This window comes from Oryctolagus cuniculus, chromosome 5 (assembly GCF_964237555.1).
Source record: "Oryctolagus cuniculus chromosome 5, mOryCun1.1, whole genome shotgun sequence".
In the NCBI taxonomy this organism is placed as follows: Eukaryota; Metazoa; Chordata; class Mammalia; order Lagomorpha; family Leporidae; genus Oryctolagus; species Oryctolagus cuniculus.
Window position 1 is genome coordinate 131,990,006 of NC_091436.1, and position 25,595 is coordinate 132,015,600.

At 57.2% G+C, this 25,595-nt stretch overlaps 1 protein-coding gene across 1 annotated transcript in view; it reads left to right on the forward strand.

The window, feature by feature from the left end:
• The window catches only part of MDGA1 (MAM domain containing glycosylphosphatidylinositol anchor 1), a 58,538-nt gene that overhangs the window by 13,437 nt on the left and 19,506 nt on the right, over positions 1-25,595 (forward strand). Inside the window, exons 2-6 of the mRNA XM_051854779.2 lie at positions 16,018-16,157; positions 21,605-21,779; positions 23,343-23,539; positions 24,196-24,328; positions 24,472-24,741. Coding sequence (XP_051710739.1) covers positions 16,018-16,157; positions 21,605-21,779; positions 23,343-23,539; positions 24,196-24,328; positions 24,472-24,741 — 915 coding nt within the window. The remainder of the gene's footprint in view (positions 1-16,017; positions 16,158-21,604; positions 21,780-23,342; positions 23,540-24,195; positions 24,329-24,471; positions 24,742-25,595) is intronic.

A 25,595-nucleotide genomic window follows, 5' to 3' on the forward strand; every position in this document is an offset into this window, starting at 1 on the left:
TGGGCATCCAGTGGCCTGGTGTCTGTCTGGGGCTTGTGTCCAGCCTGGGCATGGCTGCTCTCCACTCCACCCGGGAGACCTGATGTGGGGGCAGGGCAGGCCGAGGGCGGCCTGGAGCTCCTGGCTAATTTTCCCAGCCTCTATCGATCGAGCAGCTTCTCCTGAGTCTATTAGCAGTCGGCGAGTGAAAATCTCCCCCATCGAGAGCCCTGACCTGAGACAGGGAGGATCCATAGCAATTTGTTCCAACAGAGGAGAGCGTTTCCCTCTGATTTGTATTCCAATTTATTCCAGGCAGGAAGGGGGTCAGGGTGGGAGGCCGAGCCCTGGCATGGCCAGAGCCGGGCCCAGGCCTGCTCCCCTGGGTCCCCCGTGCCAGCTGGAGTGGCAGCTGGTGCTCCCCGGGGTTCCGTGGCAAGCCCCTTTGCGGGAGGGAGGCGGGAGAGGAGGCCTGCCAGGCTTCCCAGCAGGCCCCGCTTGGCTAGAGCTTGGTTGTGGATTTGGTTTTCACAAAACACAAAGCCGCCCGCTCGGAGCCTCTCCCGGGCCCAGGGGCCTGTGCCAGGCATGCATTCGTGTGGTGTGCTGCTGCCAGGCTGGGGGCTGGGCTGGGCAGAGGCAGCGGCCCCAGCTGGAGGGAGCTGGTGCCCCTGAAAAGCTCCCAGGGGCCCTGACTCCCCACTCAGGCTTCCTTCCTGTCTGAGCAGACCCCAGCTCACTGGGGTCCTAACTAGGAAGACTCCCGCGCACCTGCAATAGTGACAGCGCTGGCCGACATCTGTTAAGTGCCTGCTCTTTGCCGGACACTGAGCTCGTGGTGCTGCGGGGGTGCAGTTCTGTTGCCCTCTTATGCTTTGGGATCCTCATGGGTGCTTCTCCCACCCTCGCATGAACCTCTGTCTCTGTTACTTCCTCCCCGCCCCTGCTCAGTCCTTGTCACTTTCTGCTGAGGGTGGCTTCTCTCCTCCAAGCCAGGGTGGCCCTGGTAGCTGAGGGGCTCAGGATGGATACCTCTGCAGCCCTCTTTCCCAGAGGGACCCTAGGGGCAAGAGAGCTTCCTTCCTTCCAGGTTGCTCCCTCTGGTCTCACACGGCTCTCTCCTCCCCACCTCAGCAGAGGTGGTGCCATGGCAACCGGAGAGGAGGATTCTGGGAAGGGCCAGCCAGGTGGTCTTGCCCGCTCCTGCCTACCTTGTCTCCACTGTTGACTTCCCTGGCCATGCCCCCAGGGAGGGAGGAACCTGAGAAGTTTTTCACAGTGAGGTGTCAGCGGCTGGCACTCTGTGGTGGGCTGTTGCACATGACTTGCCGGCCTTTATGACACCACAAGGTCTAATTCCAGGATCGAGTCACTAAATATAGCCCAGTCACTTGAGTGGGAGGCAGGGAGGCGGTGTGGCCATGGGGATGGGCTGGTGGGGCAGAGGCTTCAGAAACGCATCTGGGTTCAGTTCCAGTTCTGCCTCAACCACTCACCGCGGGGGGACCCTGGGGTGCAGGACAGATGTGACAGTCCAAGTCTCCCCTGTGGGTGCAGGGGCCCAAGCGCTTGGGCCATCTTCCACTGCTTTTCCAGGGGTGTTAGCAGAGAGCTGAATCAGAAGTGGAGCAGCAGGGACTCGAACCGGCGCTCCATTTGGGATGCCGGTGCGGCAGGCGGCGGCCCCATGGACGCTTTCCTAGCCCAGCGCCTGTGTGTTTGGAGGAGGCCCTGCTAGGTGAGCCATGTCTCCAGTGCCAGGCCGTAGTAGCTCGGATGCTGTCACCGTGACCATTGTCACAGAAGCTGCTGCTTGGGAAGTGGCACAGGAGGTCCTGTGCACAGGCAGGTGACACAATATTGGGAGGAGACCGAGTCAGAGCCGGTGGCCGGGAGGCAGGGGGTAGAATTCCTGCCCCCCTCCCCCCTTTGGAGATCTGCTAGTGAGAGCATTCCCTGATGGCTGCCGTAGGTTGGAGATGGGGTGCTGTGCGCCCCGCCTTGCTGTCCTCTGTCGGTGGCAGACCTGGCCTTCCTCCCCCTCCCTCGTCCTCAGCCCCCAGGAGCCTGCTAATGGCAGCGACTCTTCGGTCCCTGGCTGTGCTGGAACTCCGATCCAATTGGCCTCCCCGTGCGCAAGTCCTTCACTCTTCCCCCCCAAACTGCTGACTTTCAAGTTGTTCAGAGGCTCAGCATTGTAATCACATCCTACGGCGCGCGCCACTTATGTGATTTCTCAGATTTTAGCCATAAAAGGAGGAGAAACCCTTCAGAGATGGAGGGGAAAAAAGAATACTTACACATAAGGAGGGCAGGTATTGCATTTCCTGATTTATAAATATACCTGGTGCTAAAGAAAATAGGTAGTTAAACTTTCTTGAACTGACTCTTGTTTAAAAAGAAAAAAAGATTGAGTATGCTATTTGGGGATTGAATGTGTCAGCTCCCCTTCAAGGGATGGTCACCTTTTTTTTTTTTTTTTTTTTTTTTTTTACAGGCAGAGTGGACAGTGAGAAAGACAGAGAGAAAGGTCTTCCTTTTCCGTTGGTTCACCCTCTAATGGCCGCTGCGGATGGCGCACCACGCTGATCCAAAGCCAGGAGCCAGGTGCTTTTCCTGGTCTCCCATGAGGGTGCAGGGCCCAAGCACTTGGGCCATCCTCCACTGCACTCCCAGGCCATAGCAGAGAGCTAGCCTGGAAGAGGGGCAACCGGGACAGAATCCGGCGCCCCGACTGGGACTAGAACCCGGTGTGCCGGCACCGCAGGCGGAGGATTAGCCTAGTGAGCCGTGGCGCTGGCCGGGATGGTCACCTTTTGAAAGGGACGCATGGGGCCAGCGCTGTGGCATAGAGGGTGAAGTCACCTCCCGCAGTGCCAGCATCCCATATGGGCACCGGTTTGATTCCCGGCCGCTCCAATTCCGATCCAGCTCTCTGCTATGGCCTGCGAAAGCAGTAGAAGATGGCCCAAGTCCTTGGGCCCCTGCACCCCCGTGGGAGACCCAGAAGAAGCTCCTGGCTCTTGGCTTCAGATCAGCAAAGCTCTGGCCATTGAGGCCAATTGGGGAGTGAACCAGCGGATGGAAGACCTCTGTCTCTCTCTTCCTCTCCTCTCTGTGTGTAACTCTGACATTCAAATAAATAAATAAATCTTTTTAAAAATAATAATTAAAAAAAAGGATGCAGGGAAGGGAGCAGTGACTGATATGAAGAACCCGCAATGCAGGCGCGGGGATTGGGAGTGATGAGGCTAGGGCAGGTGCACTGCCTTCACTGGGGTGGTCCCGGGACAGTTGGTGGAAGTAAAGGAGCAGGCTGCAGAGAGCTGGGCAGGACGTGCAGTCCAGGCAGGGGACAGGCGGTGCACAGGCCCTGAGGCCGGGCAAAGAGAGCCGTGTGGCTGGCCGCAGTGGGGAGGAGGAGGGCAGTAGAACGGAGCCGACTCAGGAGCAGGTGACAGGCAGGCTGTTGGAGAAGCCGTGGCTTTAACCCTGCAGGAAATGGGTGCCACGATGGGGCGCTGAGCAGAGGAAAAGCCAAGGCTGACTCAGGGCTGCCGAAGGGTCCCGAAAGGTTCCCGCGGGGCGTGGGCCATGCCGGGCGAGGCAGGAAGCAGGGAAGACTCACACAGCAGCAGGTGGTGGCAGTGGCTGGGGTGGCACAGTAGGAGGGATTGCGGCGTCAACCCTGAAGGTGAAGCTAGCCGGGGCCGTTGGTGGGCAGGGTTTGGGGTGGGTGACTCGGATTTCTCCCTGACACGGGGTCCACAGAGAGTGTATTCCTGGGGATCCAGTTGTGGGGGGGGGGAGTGGCTCTCAGGTCATGGAAGTGTCTACGTATGTGTGTGTGTGTGTGTGTGCAGGGGGCAGGTGCAAAGGTTGGCTACCAGGGGTCAGTGGACAGGGAGCAGATAAAGCCTGCAGCCCCTTTGCATTTCTGCTGACTCCTGCTACCACCCCCCTACCTCCCTCTCCCAGGCTGGGGATGAGGCCTGGCCTGGAGGAGCCATGCCACTCCTCTACAGAGGCCGCATTAAGAAATTCCCAGCAGTCAGGCTATATAGCACCCCTCTTCCCACCCTGCAGCTGGGGCGTGGGGTGCCTTCCAGGAACTCAAGCTGGGGCCAGGAATCTGCAGTGGCCCGGGAAAGGGGAGCTGCATGCTGCCTGGCAGCAGGAGGCCCCCAGAAACCTGTCCTCCCGCCCCCTCCTCTTCCGTCCTGGGGGCGAAGGCCACCCTGCTCTCAAGCTGGGAGATCGATTTTCCTTTCAGCATTGTTACTGTTATCATTATCCGCTTAAACAACTTCATAGAAGGAAAGAGCCGCCCACTGACACCAGACGTGAACCATTCACTCCGGATTCCCTGTCCCACGGTCCGTTTATTTTTACGGAGCAGGACGCAGTGGGCCCTTGTGCTTCCTCAGCTGGCCGTGTCCCCTGCACTCATCTGCTGCTGTTGAGTGGACGCTCAGCCCTGTCATTTTCATGGCCTCCGGGCACCTCCTGCAAGGATGTGTTTGGGTCGCCGTGTCTCTGCTTCTGGGTGTCTGGATAGGAGCCAAGTCCCCTGTCTTTTAAATAGCTCTGCTGTGAATATCCTTATGTGAATTACTTTTTCCTTTTAAATTATTTCCTTGGGGCCTATTCCCCAAAGTGAGATTGCCTAATAGGTCACAGGATGGGAACAGTTTTATGGTTCTCATTTCGCACCGCCGGCTTGCGCTCCGGAGGGTTTGAGCCGGCGTTGCACACAGCCCAGCCACAACGGATTTTATGATTTTAATTTATTTTCACTGGTGTAAGAGGTGTATTATGACCTGCGCTCCAACTTCCAATTTTCGCTCCCGGAAGCCGTGCTTGGGCCTTGCAGCGCCTGGTAACAGTGAGGCCGACACAACTTTACGCGACACTTCCTCACGGCTCTCCGCGCTTGAGGTGACACAGCCCAGAGGGCCTGGCCTCTGCTCTGGAGTCTCCCTTTGGATTTGGCGACCTTCCTAGCACGTCACCCATTCCCTTCTCATCTGAGGGATCAGGGTCCCCAGATGTCCATATCAGCCCCAGTCCAGCGCCCTAGCCCATCGTCTCCCTGGGGTGGCCGCAGCCGGGCCTGAGCCGCGACCCCGAGCTGAGCCCTGTGCTTCGAGGCAGGGTCTCAGCTGCGTGGGGTGCAGAGGCAGCCGGGTTGTGCCCTTGGCGCGGCGCTGTTGGGCTTTTGGTCAGGTGGGGCTTTGGCAACTCCCTGCCTAAGCAAAGGCACGGCTCGCCCCACTGCTGGCCCAGGCTGTGCATTCTAGGTTACAAGGGAGGGGTGGGTCTCTGGCCCCGCCCAAGAGATGCCCTACTATTAGGAACTGTGCCTCAGGCTTCTAAGGCCAGAGACACCTGGGGCCCTCTGCATTGGGATCAAAGGACCTTTTCAGGGAGACACGCCCCGAGCTGTGGGTTGGGTTTTATTCTACCCCCCACCCTCCTTTTTTTTAAAAAATATTTTTTAGTTTTTTTTTATTTATTTGACAGGTAGAGTTACAGACAGTGAGAGAGAGAGAGAGAGAAAGAGAGAGAGACAGAAAGGTCTTCCTTCCGTTGGTTCATCCCCCCAAATGGCCGCTACGGCCGGCGCTGCGTGGATCTGAAGCCAGGAGCCAAGCGCTTCCTCCTGGTCTCCCATGGGGTGCAGGGCCCAAGCACTTGGGCCATCCTCCACTGCACTCCCTGGCCACAGCAGAGAGCTGGCCTGGAAGAGGGGCAACCGGCACAGAACCCCGCGCCCGTATGGGATGCTGGCACTGCAGGGGGAGGTTTAACCAAGTGAGCCATGGCGCCGGGCCCCCACCCTCCTTTTTAAAAATATTTATTTATTTGAAAGAGTGACAGAGAAAGGGAGAGAGAGAGACAGATCTTCCAGCCACTGGTTCATTCCCCAAATGGCTACAATGGCCAGGTCTGGGCCAGGTTGAAACCGGGAGCCAGGGACTCCATTCAGATTTCCTGCGTGGGTGCAGGGCCCCAACCACTTAGGCCATCTTCTGCTGCTTTCTCAGGTGTGTTAGCAGGGAGCTGGATCAGAGGTGAGACAGGACTCCAACCAGCACTCTGACGTGAGATGCCAGTGTCGCAGGCGTTGGCACCATAACGCCAGCCCCATATTCCACTTCCTTCTTTTTTGAAGATATATTTATTTTATTTGAAAGTCAGAGTTACAGAGAGAAGGAAAGGCAGAAAAAGAGACACACACACACACAGAGAGGTCTTCCATCCACTGATTCACTCTCCAAATGGCCACAATGGCCAGTATTGAGCCAGGCCAAAGCTAGGAGCTAAGAACTTCCTCCAGATCTCCCACATGGATGCAGGGGCCCAACCACTTGGGCCATCTTCTACTGCTATCCCAGGCCATAGCAGAGAGCTGGATTGGAAGAGGAGCAGCCAGGACTCAAACCAGCGCTCATATGGGGTGCCGGCACCGCATGTAGCAGCTTTACCTGCTACACCACAGCGCTGGCCCCTTCCACTTCATTCTAACTGTCCTTCTAGAATATCTACTGTGCATCCACACCGTGCTCAATAGCGTCCCAGTCCCATTCTCACCAGGTATTTTAAAAAGTTTGTAGAAAAATGGAATAAGAAATATGAGTTTATTTTGGTGCAGAAAATTTTGTGGTCCAAAAATAATTGTTTTTCATAATACAATGAAAATGCATGTTATGAAAAAAAGCTATGCATGGATTTTAAAATTGGTTTTGCACCAAAATAAACTCATACTTTCCCTTTCGTTTCTGCACAACTTTTTTTTTTAAGATTTTATTTATTTATTTGAAAGTTAAGAGTTACAGAGAGAGAGGAGAGAGGAGAGAGAGAGAGAATGAGAGAGAGAGAGAAAGAGAAAGGTCTTCTTTCCATTGGTTCACTCCCCAAATGGCCGCAACGGCTGGAGCTGTACCAATCCGAAGCCAGGAGCCAGGAGCTTCTTCTCTTTCTCCCATGCGGGTGCAGGGGCCCAGCACGTGGGCCATCTTCCACTGCTTTCCCAGGCCACAGCAGAGAGCTGCATTGGAAGAGGAGCAGCCGGGACTAGAACCGGCACCCATATGGGATGCTGGCACTGCAGGCAGAGGATTAACCTACTGCGCCAAGGTGCCGTCCCCTCTGCACAACTTTTTGATGCCACTCCCCCCACAAGCAATGTGTTTCATGCTCAGTCTGGGGAGCACTGCCAGACCATTTTGCAGTCAGGAAACTGAGGCTGTAGCCGGCAGGGTTGAATGATCCGCCTCGTATCAACACAGCCATCACCGCAACAGGCTGCTGGGGCCTTGGCCGGATCTGAACTCTGGGCTGTGCCGGGTGCCGGGGTCTCTGTTCCCCAGGGGCGAGGCGAGCTCGGGTCTGTGGTTCCCAGGAGCCATCGTCTGCCCTCGTGGGTGGCAGCCCCTCCCTCCACCGTCAGCCTTGGGGGGCTGTTCTCTCTTTCAGCCCACCAGACTCCCGGCTTCCCTCCAAAGTAGACCTGCTCGTTCAGTGTTGTTTTCCCAAAGGCTCCTGGGCTACACTGTCAGATAACAATGGACCCGCAGTGTTCCGAGTACACACCAGGTCCTGGGCGTTGTGCTGTGGACGCCATGGGCATCATCTCATCTCATCCTCATAGCAACCTGGACGCTATTTCTGCTGGAGCCTGAGATGTAGCATTATCCCCATTTTTCAGATGAAGAAACTGAGGCTTAAGTAGGTCACACAACTTGCCCGATGTCACGTGGTCGTTCCGTAAGAGGTGAAGCCCTACCTTCCACCTTGCATAGGCCCTGGGGCTGGTTCAGGCCCCCAGACTGGCATGTTATGGCCTCCCGTGAGGCAACACCCAGCTGGTGGCCTGGGCCACTGTGCTTATCCTCACCCAGGACTGTTCTGCCTGCGCTGGCTTCAGCCTGATGTGCCCCCCTCATTGAGAGAGTTGATCCTGGTGTCCCGGGCCCTCAGATGCCTTCAGGGACCTGACAGTCCTCGGGTAGCATCCCAGAGCTCCCTAAGCGAGTGTGCAGATGCGGCTCCACCCGCCCGCGGACAGTGAGGGTCCTCTGAGCATGAGCTGCAGCCTCCATGCTCTCCTGCCTTCCGGGGGGGCCGGGACGCCCCTGGGCTGGCGCACAGGGACCGGCTACACACAGGTGCTTCTTAGGGGACCCCTCCTGCAGGGGGCGTGAGCTTCGCACACAGGGCCAGGCCTGTACCTGCAGAGGGAAGCAGAGCTTGTGTTTATGCTAAGCTGTGGTGATGGTGATGGCGTGGCAGCTGGTACGCTAACCCTTTCAGCTGGGGCTGCTCGCTGTGTTCCGGGACAGCACCCTTTGTACCCCAAGGCCAGGGCCACATGCACCTGGGCCAGGGAGAGATCAGCTGCCTGTGGGTTCGGTTTAGGCTGGCGAGAAAGGCCTCGTGAGGGAGAGCAGGTGCAGCAGTGTGGGTCGGTGACTCAGTGGCAGCTTGGATGGTGACTTGTGTGTCTCTGGAAGGGTTGGGAGAATGGGAAGGGAAGAGGAGGATGGAGAGGGAGAGGCTGATGACCTGAGAGAGAATGACCCGAGGTGCAACGGTCAAAAGACTGACTGCAGGTGGGGCCGGTGCTGTGGCGTAGTGGGTGAGGCTGCCTCCTGCAGTGCCGGCATCCCATATGGGCGCTGGTTCGAGTCCTGGCTGCTCCACTTCTGATCCAGCTCTCTGCCTGGGAAAGCAGTAGAAGAAGGCCCAAGTGCTTGGGCCTCTGCACCTGCATGGGAGATCCAGAAGAAGCTCTTGGCTTTTGGATCGGCCCAGCTCTGGCTGTTGTAGACAATTGGGGAGTGAACCAGCGGATGAAGACCTCTCTCTCCCTCCCTCTCTCTCTGCCTCTCCTTCTCTCTCTGTGTAACTCTTTCAAATAAATAAATAAATCTTAAAAGAGAGAGAGAGAGAGAGAGAGAGAGAGAGAGAGAGAGACTGCAGGTGCTTCCTCTAGACCTGCGTTAGGGCCAGGCTGGAGGAGATGGTGGGGGGTTTTTGAGCCCAGAAGTGGAGGCTCCCCCAGACGCGCCACCGAGGCTGACTCACCTTGGCCCCATTAAAGAGTTCTTGGGCTTTGGTAAAGCACAATAGGGCAGGGTTGATTTCCCGGAGACGCCCACAGTCCCTGAGAGAGGCTCAGAGCAACGTCCCTGGCAGGAGGCGGCCCAGGAAAACCTCGTCCCAGGCCCCCAGCCGCCATTCTCTGAGCAGCTAATTAAAAGAGAAAAGCTTGTTAATATTTCAGCACTGTTAACTCTGCTAAATTATTAAGTGTCCATTTGCATTACATGCATAAAAGGCTCGGTAAACATGTGCGTACCAGGAGCTGGGAAGGCAGAGGTGCATCGATGAGGGAGGCCTGGGTTGTCAGGATGCCGCACGGGACTAGCACAGCCAGCGCCGGGGTGTGCAGCCTGAGCCCCGAGTCCCCGCTTGGTGCCAGGCGGGCACTTGGGATGTGGACACACGCAGGGGTTGCTGTGAAAGGCAGGGGGCCAGACAGATTGCAGGCCAGGGCGTGTCCTCCTGCAGCTTACTGAGATCATGCTGAGCCTCAGCTTCCCCATCTGAAAAATGGGGCTTTTTTTTTTTTTTTTTTTGACAGGCAGAGAGGACAGTGAGAGAGAGAGACAGAGAGAAAGGTCTTCCTTTGCCGTTGGTTCACCCTCCAATGGCCGCCGCGGTCGGTGCGCTGCGGCCGGCGCACCGCATTGATCCGATGACAGGAGCCAGGTACTTATCCTGGTCTCCCATGGGGTGCAGGGCCCAAGCACCTGGGCCATCCTCCATTGCACTCCCTGGCCACAGCAGAGAGCTGGCCTGGAAGAGGGGCAACCGGGACAGAATCCGGCGCCCCGACCGGGACTAGAACCCGGTGTGCCGGCGCCGCAAGGCAGAGGATTAGACTATTGAGCCACGGTGCCGGCCAAAAAATGGGGCTCTTTATGAGCAGCAAATGAGTTAACAGAGAGAGCACTCAGACAATGAAGGAACTGTTATGGTTATGGTCACCTTATGGGGATGGGGTGGAGGGAGACCTGACGCATAGCACCGAGTTCTGGTTCTCAGCAGGCACCAGTCTTATCCTGCTTCTTCCAGATCGTATGCTTCCCTCATGCGGTGCCCAAGTGCCGTGGCTCCCTGCACGCCCAACACCAGGGTTAGCGCCTCACACCGACGGAAGTTTGTTGAATGACTGCTAGATGGAACCCAGGACCCGAACACAGATCCCAATTCTGTATCATCTGGTCCCCAGACATTCCACAGGACTTCTGAGGGGTGGCAGGTAGGGTGATGGCGCCTGCTCTGCTGTCTGGGGGCAGACAGAACCAGCTTCAGGGGAGCGAGTCTGCAGCACCCCCTCCTCCCGTCTCCTTGCCCCCCTCTGCACGCACTCCGCTCTTTGGGGGCTTCCCAGCCTGGAGCAGGAAGCCACACTGCAGCTCCGGCGTGGCCCGGCTGTGATCTGTCTTCGTAAATGGAGGCTGGGCAGGTGGGCTCATGGGGGGTCTCCTCACAGAACCCCCATCGCACTTGCTTCTGCACCGGGGGTCGTGTTCCTGCCCCTTGCTTAGGAAACGCCCTAAGTTCTGATGGGAATTCCCTCTGGAGAGCCCCGAGGGGCTGGGCTCAGTCCCCATCAGCTTGGGTTCCCCACCGGGCCTCAGCCACCAGTGGGGGTGCACACAGTGTGTAGGGGAGGTGAGAGTGAGCTGATAGGCCATCGGCGTCCTGCCTCAGCCCCAAGGGTGACGTTGCTGGAGCCACTTGCCACTCGCCAATTCTCAGCCAAAGAGCCGGGGAGGGCGTGGGCTGGCTGCGGCTGTTAGCTTCGCAGTAAGCCTTAGATCCCACTTGCCCAGTCGTTTTACAAAGCACTGCCGTCTCTCGAGGTGGGAAGAGGTGTTCAGGATGTGAAGAGGTGTTCTGTGAAGGGTTTTGTGGTCAAATAAACGTGGAAAGCACTGGGTGAAACCGCGTTCCACAGCTGCGTTCACTGGGGGACTTGTTGGAGTTTAATACAGCACATTCCGTGCCGGGCCTCCGACGGGCAGAGGGCGTGGTGACCCCCGGTGGCTGGCCGCTGGCTGTCAGACGCTGGTTCCCTTCGCCAGGAGGTTTTGTTGGCAGAGCTTGGGAGAGTGGGGGAGAAAATCTCATGGAGCAGAGACTTGAACTCATATTTTGTTCCAGCATGCTGGTCAGTTTCCTGTCTACCAGTGTGCTACCGAGCAGAGAGGGTCAGATCCAAGGGTGCCTCCGAGGTCCCCCCGGGAGCCTGTTCCCAGTGCAAACTCAGAGACCCCTCCCCTAAAGAGTAAGATTAGGAGGTGTTGCTGCCGCAAGGCCTGGGAATCTGCATTGCAACATGTTCTTCCCACCCCAGCCCACTGAGGATACAAGGGAGGTTGGAGGCGGTGGTCCCTGGAGGACTGGGACAGTGACCAGAGCCCCAGCCTAGCAGATGGAGGACCTGGGTTTGAGTCCTGGCTCTGCCGCTGTCGGAGAGAGTGACTCGATTAGGTGTCTGCTTCTCTGCCTCATAACTGAGGTCTGGAGCTTCGAGGTGGGCGATGGACCCTGGGAAGCAGGGTCATCTGTGGGATGCTAGCACAGGCTGGCGTGTCCACATTGCTTCTGGCAGAGCAGGCACTATTTGTGATCCTTGATGCCAGGTTACTTCTTTGGTCCTCACAACAACCCCATTTTACAGATGAGAAAAACTGAGGCTTGTGTGAGCTGCCACACAGCTAAGTGTGCTGGGATTGTAAGAGGGAGATGGGGAAGGGGCTCCCTCTCGCTGACCTCTCTTCGAACTTCGCAGCCCTGCTTAGCCCTCAGTGTGAATCTTGAATGTTTCATGGGACGTGTCTGCCAGTGTCTGCTTTGAGGGCACTGGGGCAGGCCTCTGCAGTCTCCTCTCCCCGTCTCTGGCTCCTATTGTAAACGCTGCCTGCGCCGTCATTTATTTTATTTATTTATTTATTTTGACAGGCAGAGTGGACAGTGAGAGAGAGAGACAGAGAGAAAGGTCTTCCTTTACCGTTGGTTCACCCTCCAATGGCCGGCGCGCTGCGGCCGGTGCACCGCGCTGATCTGAACCAGGATCCAGGTGCTTCTCCTGGTCTCCCATGCGGGTGCAAGGCCCAAGCACTTGAGCCATCCTCCACTGCAGTCCCGGGCCACAGCAGAGAGCTGGCCTGGAAGAGGGGCAACCGGGACAGAATCCGGCACCCCAACTGGGACTAGAACCCGGTGTGCCGGCGCCGCTAGGCGGAGGATTAGCCTAGTGAGCTGCGGCGCCGGCCTGCGCTGTCATTTATTGAGAGAGCACAGCTGTCTTACCCACGTGGTATTCAACCATCACTCCAGCCACGGGAGAAGGCACCATTGTCTGTGTTTCACTGATGCCAAGGCTCAGGGAGGTCAGAGCACTTGCCGCATGTCACCCAGCCAGAGGGCGGCAGAGCAGGGATCGAGTCCCGGAATGTCGGACTCCACAGCCATGCTCCCTCCAGTTCTCCGGAGCAGACTTCACCTCTGCGCACTGCTCCAGGCTCTCGCCCCTGCTCTGGAGTCGGCGAAGCCGTCCAGAGTGCTCCCTCACTTGCTCCATGGCTCCCCACCAGTGCTCTCTAGAGCCCTGTCTGGTTGCCTTTCCAATCAGATGCTGCCGCTGCCGCCGCCATGTGTGGTGTTGGAGGCTGCGGTAGAGGGGGGCATTGGGGTGCGGGGTCCTCCCCACCATTCCCAAGGCGAGCAGAGTCTAGGAGGGGCCGAGTCGCGTTCATGAGACTTAAGGTATGTGTGTATGGGGTGGGGCAAGCCGAAATGCCAGGGCCAAGCGGGTGCAGGTGTCTGCTACCAGCAAGTGCTCCGTCCGGAAGGAGAATCCGTGCCTTGAGCCGAGTCGGTAGTGGGAAGGGGCTCGTCAGGTGGGAACCGGGACGAAGGGAGCCATCGTTGTGATGGCTTCTGGACCACCATGCAGTCTCTCCGTCGGTGACAGAAGGCGTTCTCTTTCGTAAATGGAATGGTCACTTAGGGCGCCATCTTCAGCCAATACCTGGGCATGTTTTTTATACATGTGTTCACCCACCCGCGTCGCCGCCACGTGTGTTGAGACATCCGCCAGACAGGACCCCAGCTATTCCCTAGAAGACTCTCCTGTGCCCACCCCGCCCAATCCTAGGGCCTCTATTGCTGTAAGCTCCCTTTGTCCAGTTTTGAATTCTGAATGCGTGTGTTCCTACACTATGCTCCTTTCCGTCAGGGGTCTGTGACCCAGATTGGGACCGGGAGAGTCCAGAGTCACCTCAATTGGTAGTTCACTTTTTAAAAAGATTCATTTTATTTTATTTGAAACAGAGAGAGACATTGACAGTGACAGAGAGAGAGAGAGAGATCCTCCATCCGCTGCTTCACTTCCCAAATGGCTGCAATGGCCAGGGCCAGGCCAGGCCAGGCTGAAGCCAGGAGCCAGGAGCTTCTTCTGGGTGTCCCATGTGGGTAGCAGGGCCCCAGATAGTTGGGCCATCTTCCGCTGCTTCCCCAGGTGCATTCACAGGGAGTTGGATTGGAGGTGGTGCAGCCAGGACTTGAACTGGCGCCTGGGTATGGGATGCTGGCATCAACACCAGCTCAGTAGTGCCTTTTTCTCTCACTTGCGTGTGATATTCCATTACATAAAAGTACCCGGATTGGATTGCCCTTGCCACGCTGAGGGACGTGTCGATCGGTCCTGTGTGTCGCCGTTAGAAATAAAGCTGCTGGGAAGATTCTTGCGCCTTGCTGTGGGATTGTCAGAAGCGCGCTTCTCTTTGGGGTGCATCCCAGGAGCAGGTCAGCTGCATAATACTCGGTCAGCTGCAGTAGCCACTGGGAACCGTCCTTCCTGAAGGCTGTGCCAGAGCGGAACGGTCCCGTGCTACCTGCGCCCAGCCTCTTCGCCAGCTCCTTTTCAGCGTTGCTTATCAGTCACCAGAGCTTCTGTCATTACAACGCTGCCTCGCCCCGGGCAAGCCCCAGTACCCGAGATTGCAGCTTATCTCGCACCAGAGCCTGCTAAACAGATGTCTTCCTCACCGAGAAGCACCCCAGGCCTCGCGCAGACGTCCATGCGGGCCGTGGGCTTATCAGCGACTGGCATGTGCGTCCTCTCTTAGGGGGTCTTTTTTGGACGAGGTTTCCTGGGGTCCTTGGCCGCAGATGGCTGTCCCTTCCACGCACGGTGATGCTCACACATTTTCCCCGCTGGAGCCGACAGGTTCAGGCTCAGTCCTCAGACCCGAGGGTGCATCTTGTACAGGGACTGTGTGCTGACTGCAAAATGCAAAGCAAGTTCAAGCAGACCCCAGAAGTCATCCAGTCCATGTCCCAGGCTCAGAGAGGTGGATGGACCTCCCCAGAGTCACACAGCCTCTCTGTGGGAGCCAGGCACTTGGAGCCCAGATTCTGGGTGGTTGGCAGCTGTCACTGGCTGCAGAGCCTGCTTCCGTTGGCAGAGGGCTTCATGGAGAAGCACGGCCGGTGTCACCCCCTGTCGCTGCCCAGTGTGTTGCCAGGCTGCCTCTGGTCGGTTCATGTCTGTGCCCTCAGCGCAGGCTTCTGTGTGACATACCACAGTGCGAGTTAGCAGGCCTGGTTCAGAGGCTGCCTCCTCCTTGGAGCCCTCTGTGGTTCCTCCTCCAGCAGACGGGGTGTGTGTGGGGGGTTGTCTCTCTCCTCTGACCTTCTGGTACCTTCTCAAGGATCTCCTTGTGGGAGGTCTCCTTCATGGCCTGCCATGGTCGAGGCCTTGTGCTCAGGGGTTGGTGGGCTGAAAGAGAGGCAGGCTGAATCTGCTGGACACACAGGCCTGACTCTTCCTTATTGCACCATGGGAGTGCTGCCCGTTCGGGCTACAGAGGGATGGAGCATGCCTGTCGATCATGGCGTGCTTCCTGGAGGAAGCTACGTATGGTATCTTACAGCTGCAGGGCACGAACTCTCTGTAGTCCCTTGTGTCCCTCATGCCCTGTGACAGCCCTAAGCATGCGGGTGTGAGGTTGGGGCTGTCTCCCTCCTTCCCAGTGCCTGGGTGCTGCGATGCAGGGGCTGGTCTGCCTTTAGGACGATGGGGCTGGACACCAGGGAGGGGCTGTGACACCGGCAAATTCAGTCACTTTCCTAGCCATGTCCTAGGCTTGGTCCCCCAGCCCTGGGCGCTGTGAGAGGTCAAAGGGGTGGAGCTACAGTACCCTGAGAGCTGCCAGCCCCCCCCCCCCAACCCCCAGGACTCTGTGCCTTGGTGATGAAGCTGGGCACGGGCTCAGGGAGCCAGAGAGACAAGGAGCAGGCCCCGGGGGGAGAGGCAGGGGCGACCTGCGGCGCGGGGCTTTGGGCAAGGCTGTCGGGAGGTGAGCCTGATGTGGCTAGGGCAGCCTGGGGTTTGTGGCTGCGGCAAGCGACTTGTTGAGAAAATGCTCTCAGGAGAAACCGAGGGAAGCAGGCGAGCGCAGCTGGGGCCTAGGAGGGTCAGCCTCGGCCTGTGCCCAGGGGGAGCCTGCGGACAGCGGCAGTGCCAGGGTCACCCCACCTTCAATGTGTGTGTGCGCATGTGCGTGAGTGTGCACACGAGTGTGCCTGAGCGTGCTTGTGTGTGTGTTGGGGAGGGGGGTCACCTCCTGGGCGCGTTCTTATTTCTTCTCCTGTTTTTCTAATGGAAATCGACAGGCATTTGTGGCTAAGCAGCTCCTTTTGGCCGTGGGCGATCCCCTGGGGAAGGGGTGCTGCTGCACCCCGCGTCCCCCAGGCGCTGCAGCAGGAGCAGTAACGGATATGTGCAGACGCCTGAGCTGGCTAGGGAGCACGGGTCTCTCCCCAGCTCCACTGCTGGCCTGCACCCTGGCCGGGAGGTTCTTTCCTGGGCAGAGGACATCCTGGGAGGGCAGCTCAGGTCCGGCGCTCCCGGCCTCGGGTGTAAACCTCCGGCCTGGCTCTTGGTCCCACCAGCTCCAGCGCAGGCGCAGATCGTGCACGCAGGCCAGGCGTGCGTGGTGAAGGAGGACAACGTGAGTGAGCGCGTCTACACCATCAGGGAGGGGGACACGCTCGTGCTGCAGTGCCTGCTCACCGGGCACCCGCGACCCCAGGTAAGCACGCCCTGAGGGAAGAAGGCCAGTGGCTGGGACATGGCCTCCCGCATCCCTGGGGAGGGGCTGGCAGCCGTGGGCTGGTTCAGCCGCAAACCCTGATGGCGGCGGAGGGGGGCGCTGTGAGCCCCGCAGGGAGCAGACCCCTCCCTAGATGCTCCTTTGGCCACCGCCTGGTAACTGCTTTCTCCCTATAGCCTAGCCATGGGGGAGGCACTGTTGGAGTCCCCACTTCACGGCAGGCTGGGGAGGGGGGAGGTCGGGTGAACGCTGCAGGTCACACGGCCCTTGAGAGGGTGGGATCAGAGGTTGAAGCCAGAACCAGAGTTCTCCGCCGCCGAGGACCCCACCTCCCAGCGTCTCCGTCTTTGGGCTGGGGGCTGCACGGGTGACAGGCAACCCAGGGTCTGCTTGCCAAAGCTTCTGGCAGGCACGCACTGTGCTTCGGAGGCTCGGAGACCCGGAAGCCAAGTATCGGAGTATCCGGGAGCGCTCGGTGGAGTGTGTGACCGGCTGGCCAAGTGCACGGAGCTTGAGAGCTGACAGGAGGGGGCAGGGCGAGCGGGGTGGTGCGGATGGAGGGGGGGAGGGAATGTGATAGGATCTTTAATATTCGGAGCAGCAGGAGAGGTGGCAGTTGGATCCTGGAAGGACAGTGGAGCACAAAATCCTTTTTCTGGATATTGGGGGGGAGGAGTGGCGTCAGTAGGTCTGGCTGTGAGACAAGCAGAGAGAGAGGAAGCTCTGGAAGACTTTTTTTTTTTTTTTTTTTTTTTTTTTTGAGAGGCAGAGTTAGACAGTGAGAGAGAGACACACACAGAGAAAGGTCCTCCTTTTTCCGTTGGTTCACCCCCCAAGTGGCTGCTGCGGCCGGCGCTGTGCCAGTCCGAAGCCAGGAGCCAGGTGCTTCCTCCTGGTCTCCCATGGGGTGCAGGGCCCAAGCACTTGGGCCATCCTCCACTGCAGTCACGGGCCACAGCAGAGAGCTGGCCTGGAAGAGGAGCAACCGGCGCCCCGACTGGGACTAGAACCCGGGGTGCTGGTGCCACAGGCAGAGGATTAGCCAAGTGAGCTGTGGCGCTGGCCTGGAAGACTCTTTGCACCTGAAACTCTAACTGCTGCCTACAGCTTCTCAAAACTTGTCTAGAAGTGAAACCAGCGCCGCAGATAGAGGTCGGGGTGGCCATGAAGGTGGCGAAGGCCTCCCGGGAAGCCCGGGCTGCACTGGCCACCTCTGGGCGGCCCCTTGGCTGTCCCCATGCATGAGTGATTCATGGCCATGCCTCTGTGCACATGAGCTTGACTTTGTGTTTCCATCCTGGGCTCATGTTTGGCTCTGCCCCCTCTCGCTCTGCACATCTCAGCGGGCTCACAGGTGTTCTATCAATAGCTCTTGCATGGCTCTCCTCCCTCTCTGCTCCTCATATTACATCCCCAGGTCATACCTCTGCGCCTGTCCCTTGGACCACTGCAGTAGGCACAGAACTGGCCTCCCAGCCTCCTGCCTCTCCCCACCTTGCATTCAGGAGTGTGCTTACACCCAGCCTACTCTGTCCTATCGCTCCCTGCTCAGAAATCTTTAGAGGCTCCCCCGTCACTAACCAAACCCAGTCACGCTCCTGGCGTGGGGTTGAAGACCTTCTGTAACCTGGTCTGCACTTGCCTCTCCTGCCCTGCCTCCCAGGCCACCCACCTTATGCCCTGTGCTGTGAGCACACTTGCTGCTCCAGGTGCACCTGCTTTGCTCCTGCGCTAGCCACTGTGCTTACCTTTCCTGAATTGCCTTCTGCCTTCTCTTCTGCTTGCTTTGTGACCACCAGCCTGTGTTGAGCACCTGCTGCGTGCCGACCACGGGGGTGGTTCCCGAAGATGTGGCTCTAGCTCCTGCCCTCGCGTGGCATCCAGCCTCATAGGGGACGCATCATCTCCTGGCCCACGTTATGGTCAGGATGGGGGCCCAGTGGACATGGAATTCCTCACTCCAGACGAGGAACAAGAGCAGGGGAGAGTGCAGAGGGCGTTTATAGCAATGGCAATGAGCAGCTGTTGGAGAAGCTGGGCCGTGGAGAAGCTGGCGCTGCACCCACACCATAGTCCTTTAATAGAAACGTGAGGGGAGTTGGGCGTTGAGGCCACAGGTCCATCCCTGCATGGGAGGTAGAACTGGACTCAGCCTAAAGCTGGACGCACAACAAGAATGGCACCACCTGTGAGTGGGACCAGGAGGTTTCTGGCCCCCAGCCCAGGGTCCCAGCAGGAAACAGACTTTCTGCTCCAGGGCGTGGATGCAAAGTTACCTAGGAGACAGCTTAATCCTACACCTGGGCCTTGCAGTATCCAGATGGCAAGGGAGCCCTATGTTGAGAAACTAGCATGAAAACTGGCCAGAATCTTTGAACCCATTATCTTGGGCATAGGCAACCAAAAAAAACCACATCACAGACAGGCCTGGAAGGGCCCCAGTGGGATTTCCGTGGAAGATAATCCCACGGAATATGAGCCCACAGAGAACATTTTGAAACACATTTTAAAATACACTGCTAGGAGAACCAGTCCATAGACCCAGCAAATCGACCAATTCATAGCTACAATAGGGAAAATAAAGCAACCTGAAAGGCAATTCAAAATAAGTCTGTTTGAAATATTAGGGGGAATCCTGGAAGAATGCAGTCTGTAAGGCAGGACGTGATAAAACTGATGACTCAGATACGGGCAAAGCAAATAGAACTCCAAGATATAAAAGTGATACAGTCCGTAAGATAATGTGGCCTCAGGGGTGGGTGTTGAAGCACGGTGGGTTAAGCTGCTGCTCAGACACCCACATGCATATCGCCCACACCAAGTCCCACCTCTGCTCTCCATCCAGCTCCCTGCCAATGCGATCCTGGGAGGCAGCAGGTGATGGCTCAAGGTGGTTGGGCCCCTGCCACCTGTTGAGGAGACTTGGATGGAGCTCTTGTCTCCTGGCTTTGGTTTGGCCCAGCCTTGGCTGTTGCAGGCATTTTGGGAAGTGAACCAGTGGTTCTGACTTGTTCTCGCTCTCTCTTCCTTTCAGATAAAAACGAATAAATAAACTTTCAAAAATTTGGGCTCAACACCCTAGAGCTAGCTAAAAAGAAAATTAGTGAATTGGATGGTCTAGGGAAGTCAGCCATTATGCAGGCTGGAGAAGACAGAGATGGAAGATGTAGAAAAGTGATGAACGAGGAGCTACAACAGATGCAGGCACGCCAGAAGGAGGCTAGGGGAGACAGAGAGAAAGACTGAGATTTGTGTGGGACTAAAGAAAGCTAGGAACTCTCAGATGGAGAAAACTAGCCTTGAGTGACGTGTAAACAAATTCCATCCACACAAACCACAACAAAGCCCTAAAACATCGCATACAAACAAACAAAAAAACCATATTTGTGGCCCTTTCCAACATTTTTATTTTATTTTATTTTTTTTTTATTTTATTTTATTTTTTTTTTTATTTTTTTGACAGGCAGAGTGGACAGTGAGAGAGAGAGACAGAGAGAAAGGTCTTCCTTTGCCGTTGGTTCACCCTCCAATGGCCGCCGCGGCCGGCGCGCTGCGGCCGGCGCACCGCGCTGATCCGATGGCAGGAGCCAGGAGCCAGGTGCTTTTCCTGGTCTCCCATGGGGTGCAGGGCCCAAGCACCTGGGCCATCCTCCACTGCACTCCCTGGCCACAGCAGAGGGCTGGCCTGGAAGAGGGGCAACCGGGACAGAATCCGGCGCCCCAACCGGGACTAGAACCCGGTGTGCCGGCGCCGCTAGGCGGAGGACTAGCCTATTGAGCCGCGGCGCCGGCCTCCCTTTCCAACATTTTTGAAATCCATGCAGCTCCTTATAATATTCATGTCCATAGACCCCTCATACATAGGATTTCAAAAATTCTTTTTGGCGACAAAATAAACTTACCTTTTAGGTTTAAAATTTATTTATTTATTTGAAAGGCAGGGGGAGAGAGAGAGAGAGAGAGAGAGCAAGAGCGAGAGAGAGCCTGAGCTTCCATTTTCTGGTTTATTCTCCCAGTGTTCACAGCAGCGGGGGACTAGGTCAACCTGAAGCCAGGAGCCAGGGACTCCATCTGGGTCTCCCATGTGGGTGGCAGGGACCCAAGTGCTTGAGCCATCACGTGCTGCCTCCCAGGGTGAGCATTAGCAGTGCACTGGGATCAGGAATGGAGCTGGGACTTGAACACAGGCACTGTGATATGGGATGCAGGTGACCTAAGTAGCCTCTTTTTTTTTTTTTTAAAGATTTATTTGTTTATTATTTGAAAGGCAGAGTTACAGACACACACACATGCACACACACACACAGGGAAGGAGGGAGGGAGGGAGAGAGAGGTCTTCCATCTACTGGTTCACTCTCCAAATGGCCACAATGGCCAGAGCTGAGCCAATCTGAAGCCAGGAGCTTCTTACGGGTCTCCCATGTGGGTGCAGGGGCCCAAGGACTTGGGCCATCTTCTACTGCTTTCCCAGATCATTGCAGAGAACTGGATCGGAAGTGGAGCATCTGGGACTCAAACCGGCACCCATATGGGATGCCAGCATTGCAGGTGGCAGCTTTACCCGCTACGTCACAGCGCCGGCTCCCCTAAGTGGCCTCTTAACCACTGCACCAAATGCCCGCTCCAGACTTAGCTTTAACTGTATTTTCTGTGAACTTTTTGAGGTACCCTCCCATTAGTTATTGCTGCATAACAAATACTCCAAAATTCAGGAGCTGAAAGCAACGATCTCTCTCTCCCACAGTTCCTTTGAAAGGACAGGAATTCGGGCACCACTTGGCCAGAACCAGGGTCTCTCCCAAGGCTGCAGTCAAGGTATCCACCAGGGATGTAGTCGGCTGAGGATGCCTAGGGCTGGAGGACCCATGTCCATGCCAACTCTGTTCCCCCTAAGTGCCCCTCCAGAGGCCACGCAGGACGTGTGAGCCCGCTTTCCCCAGAGCAAGTGACCTGAGAGAGGCACCAGGGCGGAAGTCCCCCTTTGACTGCTAATGTTGGTGGTGACGCACTATTGCTGTTTTCCTGCTCTGTATCACTGGTCACACACACCCCTGCCCAGGACAGGAGGGTGTGAGGCCCAGGAGGCCATCTTGCAAGCTGGCTAGCACAGCCGCCTCTCACAGCTGAGACAAGTGAGCTACCCCAGGCTGCCGAGGCAGGAAGTGGAATAACAATGTTATCAGAGTCTTACCCTTGCAGCCAGCCAGTGTGGTGTGCACTCCCGTAGTCTGACCTGGGTTCCCCAGGCCCTTCCCTGTGCAGCCGCCTGACCCGTCTGTGCATCGTGGCCAGTCTGCATGGGTCCCTTTCCTAGGCCTGCCTGCACCCCACAGGCAGCCGTGGCAGGGGGCTGTTGCAGGGTGTCCAGCCCCGAGATGCCCCCACCTCCTGCAGGCTCTGACCCTGCCCTGCCCGGACTGGCCCAGGTGCGGTGGACCAAGACGGCGGGCAGCGCATCGGACAAGTTCCAGGAGACGTCGGTGTTTAACGAGACTCTGCGCATCGAGCGCATTGCACGCACGCAGGGTGGCCGCTACTACTGCAAGGCCGAGAACGGCGTGGGCGTGCCAGCCATCAAGTCCATCCGCGTGGACGTGCAGTGTGAGTGGAGGCCCTCCCGGGGCCCCAGGGGGCCGCTCGGGGTGGAGTGGGGTGGGGGGGCTCAACTGAGGAGTGGGCATGGAAAAGGGGCAATCGGCGAGAGCAAGACAATAGCACCCTCCTCTGTTGGAGCCCAGAGGGGTGGTTCTGCTCTCCCTCGGCTGTGTACCTCCCTGTACCTTTTACACAGTCCCACCTAATCCCGAATGGCCTTGAGACACCCAGCAAGGCGGCCAGGGCAGCAGGATGGGTTGGATACTGCCCCTTTCACAGATGAGGAAACCAAGGTACCACGTGGGATACGTCTGCAGGCGTGGATCTAGCTGAGGACAGGGGTCTCCTTCCACAGTCCTCACATCTCAGCTTGGCCCCAGGGTCAGCGCCGAGCCTTCCCTGCCACCCGTAGGAAGGACCACACACCCTCAGTCCTCACTGCTGGTTGAATGGAAGTGCTCCAGCCCCTACCTCGCTCTGTGTTAGCCCCAGGAGCCTCTGTCGCTGCGTGCCACCACCTGTGTGGCCATCCTACCTGTTACCTGTGCACAGTGGTGCCCTGGGTCTCATTCATGTCCCTCGTCAGTGACTGAGGTCATTTCCAGGGTCACTGGTGCTGGGAGGGACTGGCAGCCTCCCCACTGATCACCTGCACTCCTGGCCTTGGCTAAGGCTTCTGTTCAGGTGGGCTGTGGGGTTCTCCATTGTAGGATGTAGGACATCCATTGTAGGGTGTTGGGATGTGGACTGTTGGTGCCTGTGGTTCACAACCCTGGCGTACAGGAGAATCTCTAGGGGGAATCTGTAAAAAACGGTGATGCTCAGCCCTCCCCCACCTCGGGATTCTGATGGAATGGATGGAGGAGGGGGACTGACATCAGCATTTTTCCTTAAACTCTTTAAAAATTGAGGATTAACCTACATCCAGTAGAGTACACCTGAAGTGTACATTTCATTGGTTGTGTGTATGCGTGTGCGTGTGTGTGTGTGCATGGGTGTGTGTGTGTGTGTGTGAACGCCATCCAGTTCAAGGCATGTCCAGGACCTTGGAAAGTTCCCTCGTGCCCTCTCCCGTCAGTAACCCCCTGAGACAAGCCGCGTTCTGGCCTCTGACATCATCAATAGCCTTAGCCAGGCCTCAGTAGTAAAAGGAACATTTCCATGTGGTTCTTGCATACAAACAGGGCTGAGAGCCACCAAACTTGTCTGATTTTCCAATGTGGGCACTAAGGCCCGGAGAGATAAGGGACTTAGGCAGGTCCCACTACAAAGGAACCGAGTTTCCTGGTTTCCAGGCTGCATCTGCTCTCTCCATCCCGTAGTGGGAAGGCATAGAGCTAGGCACCCCGAGGCAGGTCTCTGGGGAGGGATGGCTGGGGCGAGTCTGGGAAGCCATCGGATGCAGACCCCTGCCTCCAATGGGTTGGTCTAGCAAATAGGGCCTGAGGGGGGGGGGACACATGGCTCCCTGGAAGTGCCCCCTTGGGGGCAGCTCGGCTGTGGGCTGCCAAGTACCCAAGTCTCCTTGGGGTCGCCCCATCCTGATTGCGTGCTGACCCCGCCTTGCAGACCTGGACGAGCCGGTGCTCACTGTGCACCAGACGGTGAGCGACGTGCGGGGCAACTTCTACCAGGAGAAGACGGTGTTCCTGCGCTGCACGGTCAACTCCAACCCGCCCGCCCGCTTCATCTGGAAGCGCGGCTCCGACACGCTGTCCCACAGCCAGGACAATGGGGTCGACATCTACGAACCCCTCTACACCCAGGTCAGGACGGGCAGCTGGCTCGCCCCACCCTCCCAATGGTGCACCCACGAGGGAGGGAATCCTGGGGGCCCAGACTTGGGGAGCACGCATTTGGATTGGAGTTCACACAGCCTGGGCAGAAAAAAACAGGGCATGATGGTCAGGGAGCAGCGATGAGGATGGGAGCGTCCCTGGGGAAGCATGTGCTCCCCGGGTGTTGCTGGTTAGGAAAAGGCACCCTAGAGACAGGCCAGTCATCCCTGCCCACCGCTGGCTGGCCAAGGGTTGGGAAGCTGTGCACAGACACACAAGGGCTGGGAACAAAGAGATGCGTTCTCTTCCCATGGCCCCTGCAGCCCCAAGCGATGGGGGTGATGCCGTCCTGCCAGGGAAGGCTCTCCGAGGGTCAACCCCGTGTTTGTGTGGGTTGTGACACACAGCAGGTTTGCCTCCTCACCCCAACATGTCCCAGAATGGCAATGCTGAGTCCTGGTCCCCCAGAGTGCACCCCGGCAGCCTCAGGTGCAGAGAAGCCCAGGCTCAGAGCCCCGCGGTGGGTGGAGGTGGGGATGGGATTGAGAGCAGGAGTTGGCCATAGCCTCTGAAGCCGGAGGGGGAGTGGCAGGGTTCCTGGGAGACTGAAGCAGCCCCTCACCCCAGTGGTCCTTGCTGCCCAGGGGGAAACCAAGGTTCTGAAGCTGAAGAACCTGCGGCCCCAGGACTACGCCAGCTACACCTGCCAGGTGTCTGTGCGCAATGTGTGTGGCATCCCAGACAAGGCCATCACCTTCCGGCTCACCAACACCACAGGTACAGGCACCTGCCCACTCGTACCCCTTGCCTACTCGGATCAACCTCCCGACGAGGAGATGGTGCCTCCCCAGCCCCTCTGCCTGGCTCCCTGTCTTCTCCCCACCCATCTTTCCTAAGATCCCACCTCCTTGTTCCCCTAGCACCACCAGCCCTGAAGCTGTCCGTGAACGAGACGCTGGTGGTGAACCCTGGGGAGAACGTGACGGTGCAGTGTCTGCTGATGGGCGGCGATCCCCTACCCCAGCTGCAGTGGTCCCACGGGCCCGGCCCACTGCCCTTGGGTGCTCTGGCCCAGGGTGGTATCCTCAGCATCCCTTCGGTGCAGGCCCGGGACTCTGGCTACTACAACTGCACAGCCACCAACAACGTGGGCAACCCTGCCAAGAAGACGGTCAACCTGCTTGTGCGATGTACGTGGCCTTGGGAGGGCTTGGAGGGACCTTGTGAGGCAGGTGGGGACTCTGGCCTCCAGGAGCCACCAGGAGCTGGGACAGGGGCCTGCCTGCTTCCCTTTGGTAGGGGACATATGTGGAGGAGGCTTGTCCCCAAGGACTTTGCTCTACCCACAATTCAGTTGTCTGCTAGCAGATGGCAGGAGGATCCGCACAGGTGTAAAAGTTTGTGTATAGTTTGCAATTTGCATTTCCCAACTTAACCTCAGCAATCCGAGAAGTAGGAAGGGCTGGTGGTAATTACCTACTTTTTGTTTTTAAATAGGGAAACTGAGGCTGCAGTAAAAGCTAAATGTGGACATTCTGGACCAGCAGGGAAATTTCTTGGCTTTCTCTTTGCACAGTGGTTTCTTCATTATTAACTGAATTTAAGTGAAAAGAACACACAGTTCCATATAGATAAATCTGTATGAGCAAAGCATTTAATTATACCTGAAGACAATTGCTAAGTGTGGAAATACACAAAACTTGGAGGCTGGACTACCGAAGGAGACACATTTCCCTTACTAAACCTCAGCCTCGGAGTCATCATTAGCTGCTCCCTCTGATCTGGATTTCGCTGTTGTCATTTAAGAAGAAAACTTTGAATTCTTTTGCTTTTGCAGCTTTAGGTCTTTTTCCTTTCTTTTAAAGACCCAGGCTGCTTTCTTTAGTACTTGCAAGCACAGCTGTTGAATTCAGTGGAGCACCTCTGAGGACAGGCTCTTTGTTCATCCCCCACTGACTGACCAGGCTGTTTCTGACGCTCCTCACGGAGAGAAGCTGGCTTCCCATGACTACTTCTTCTTGTAAAAAAATTTATTTATTTGTTT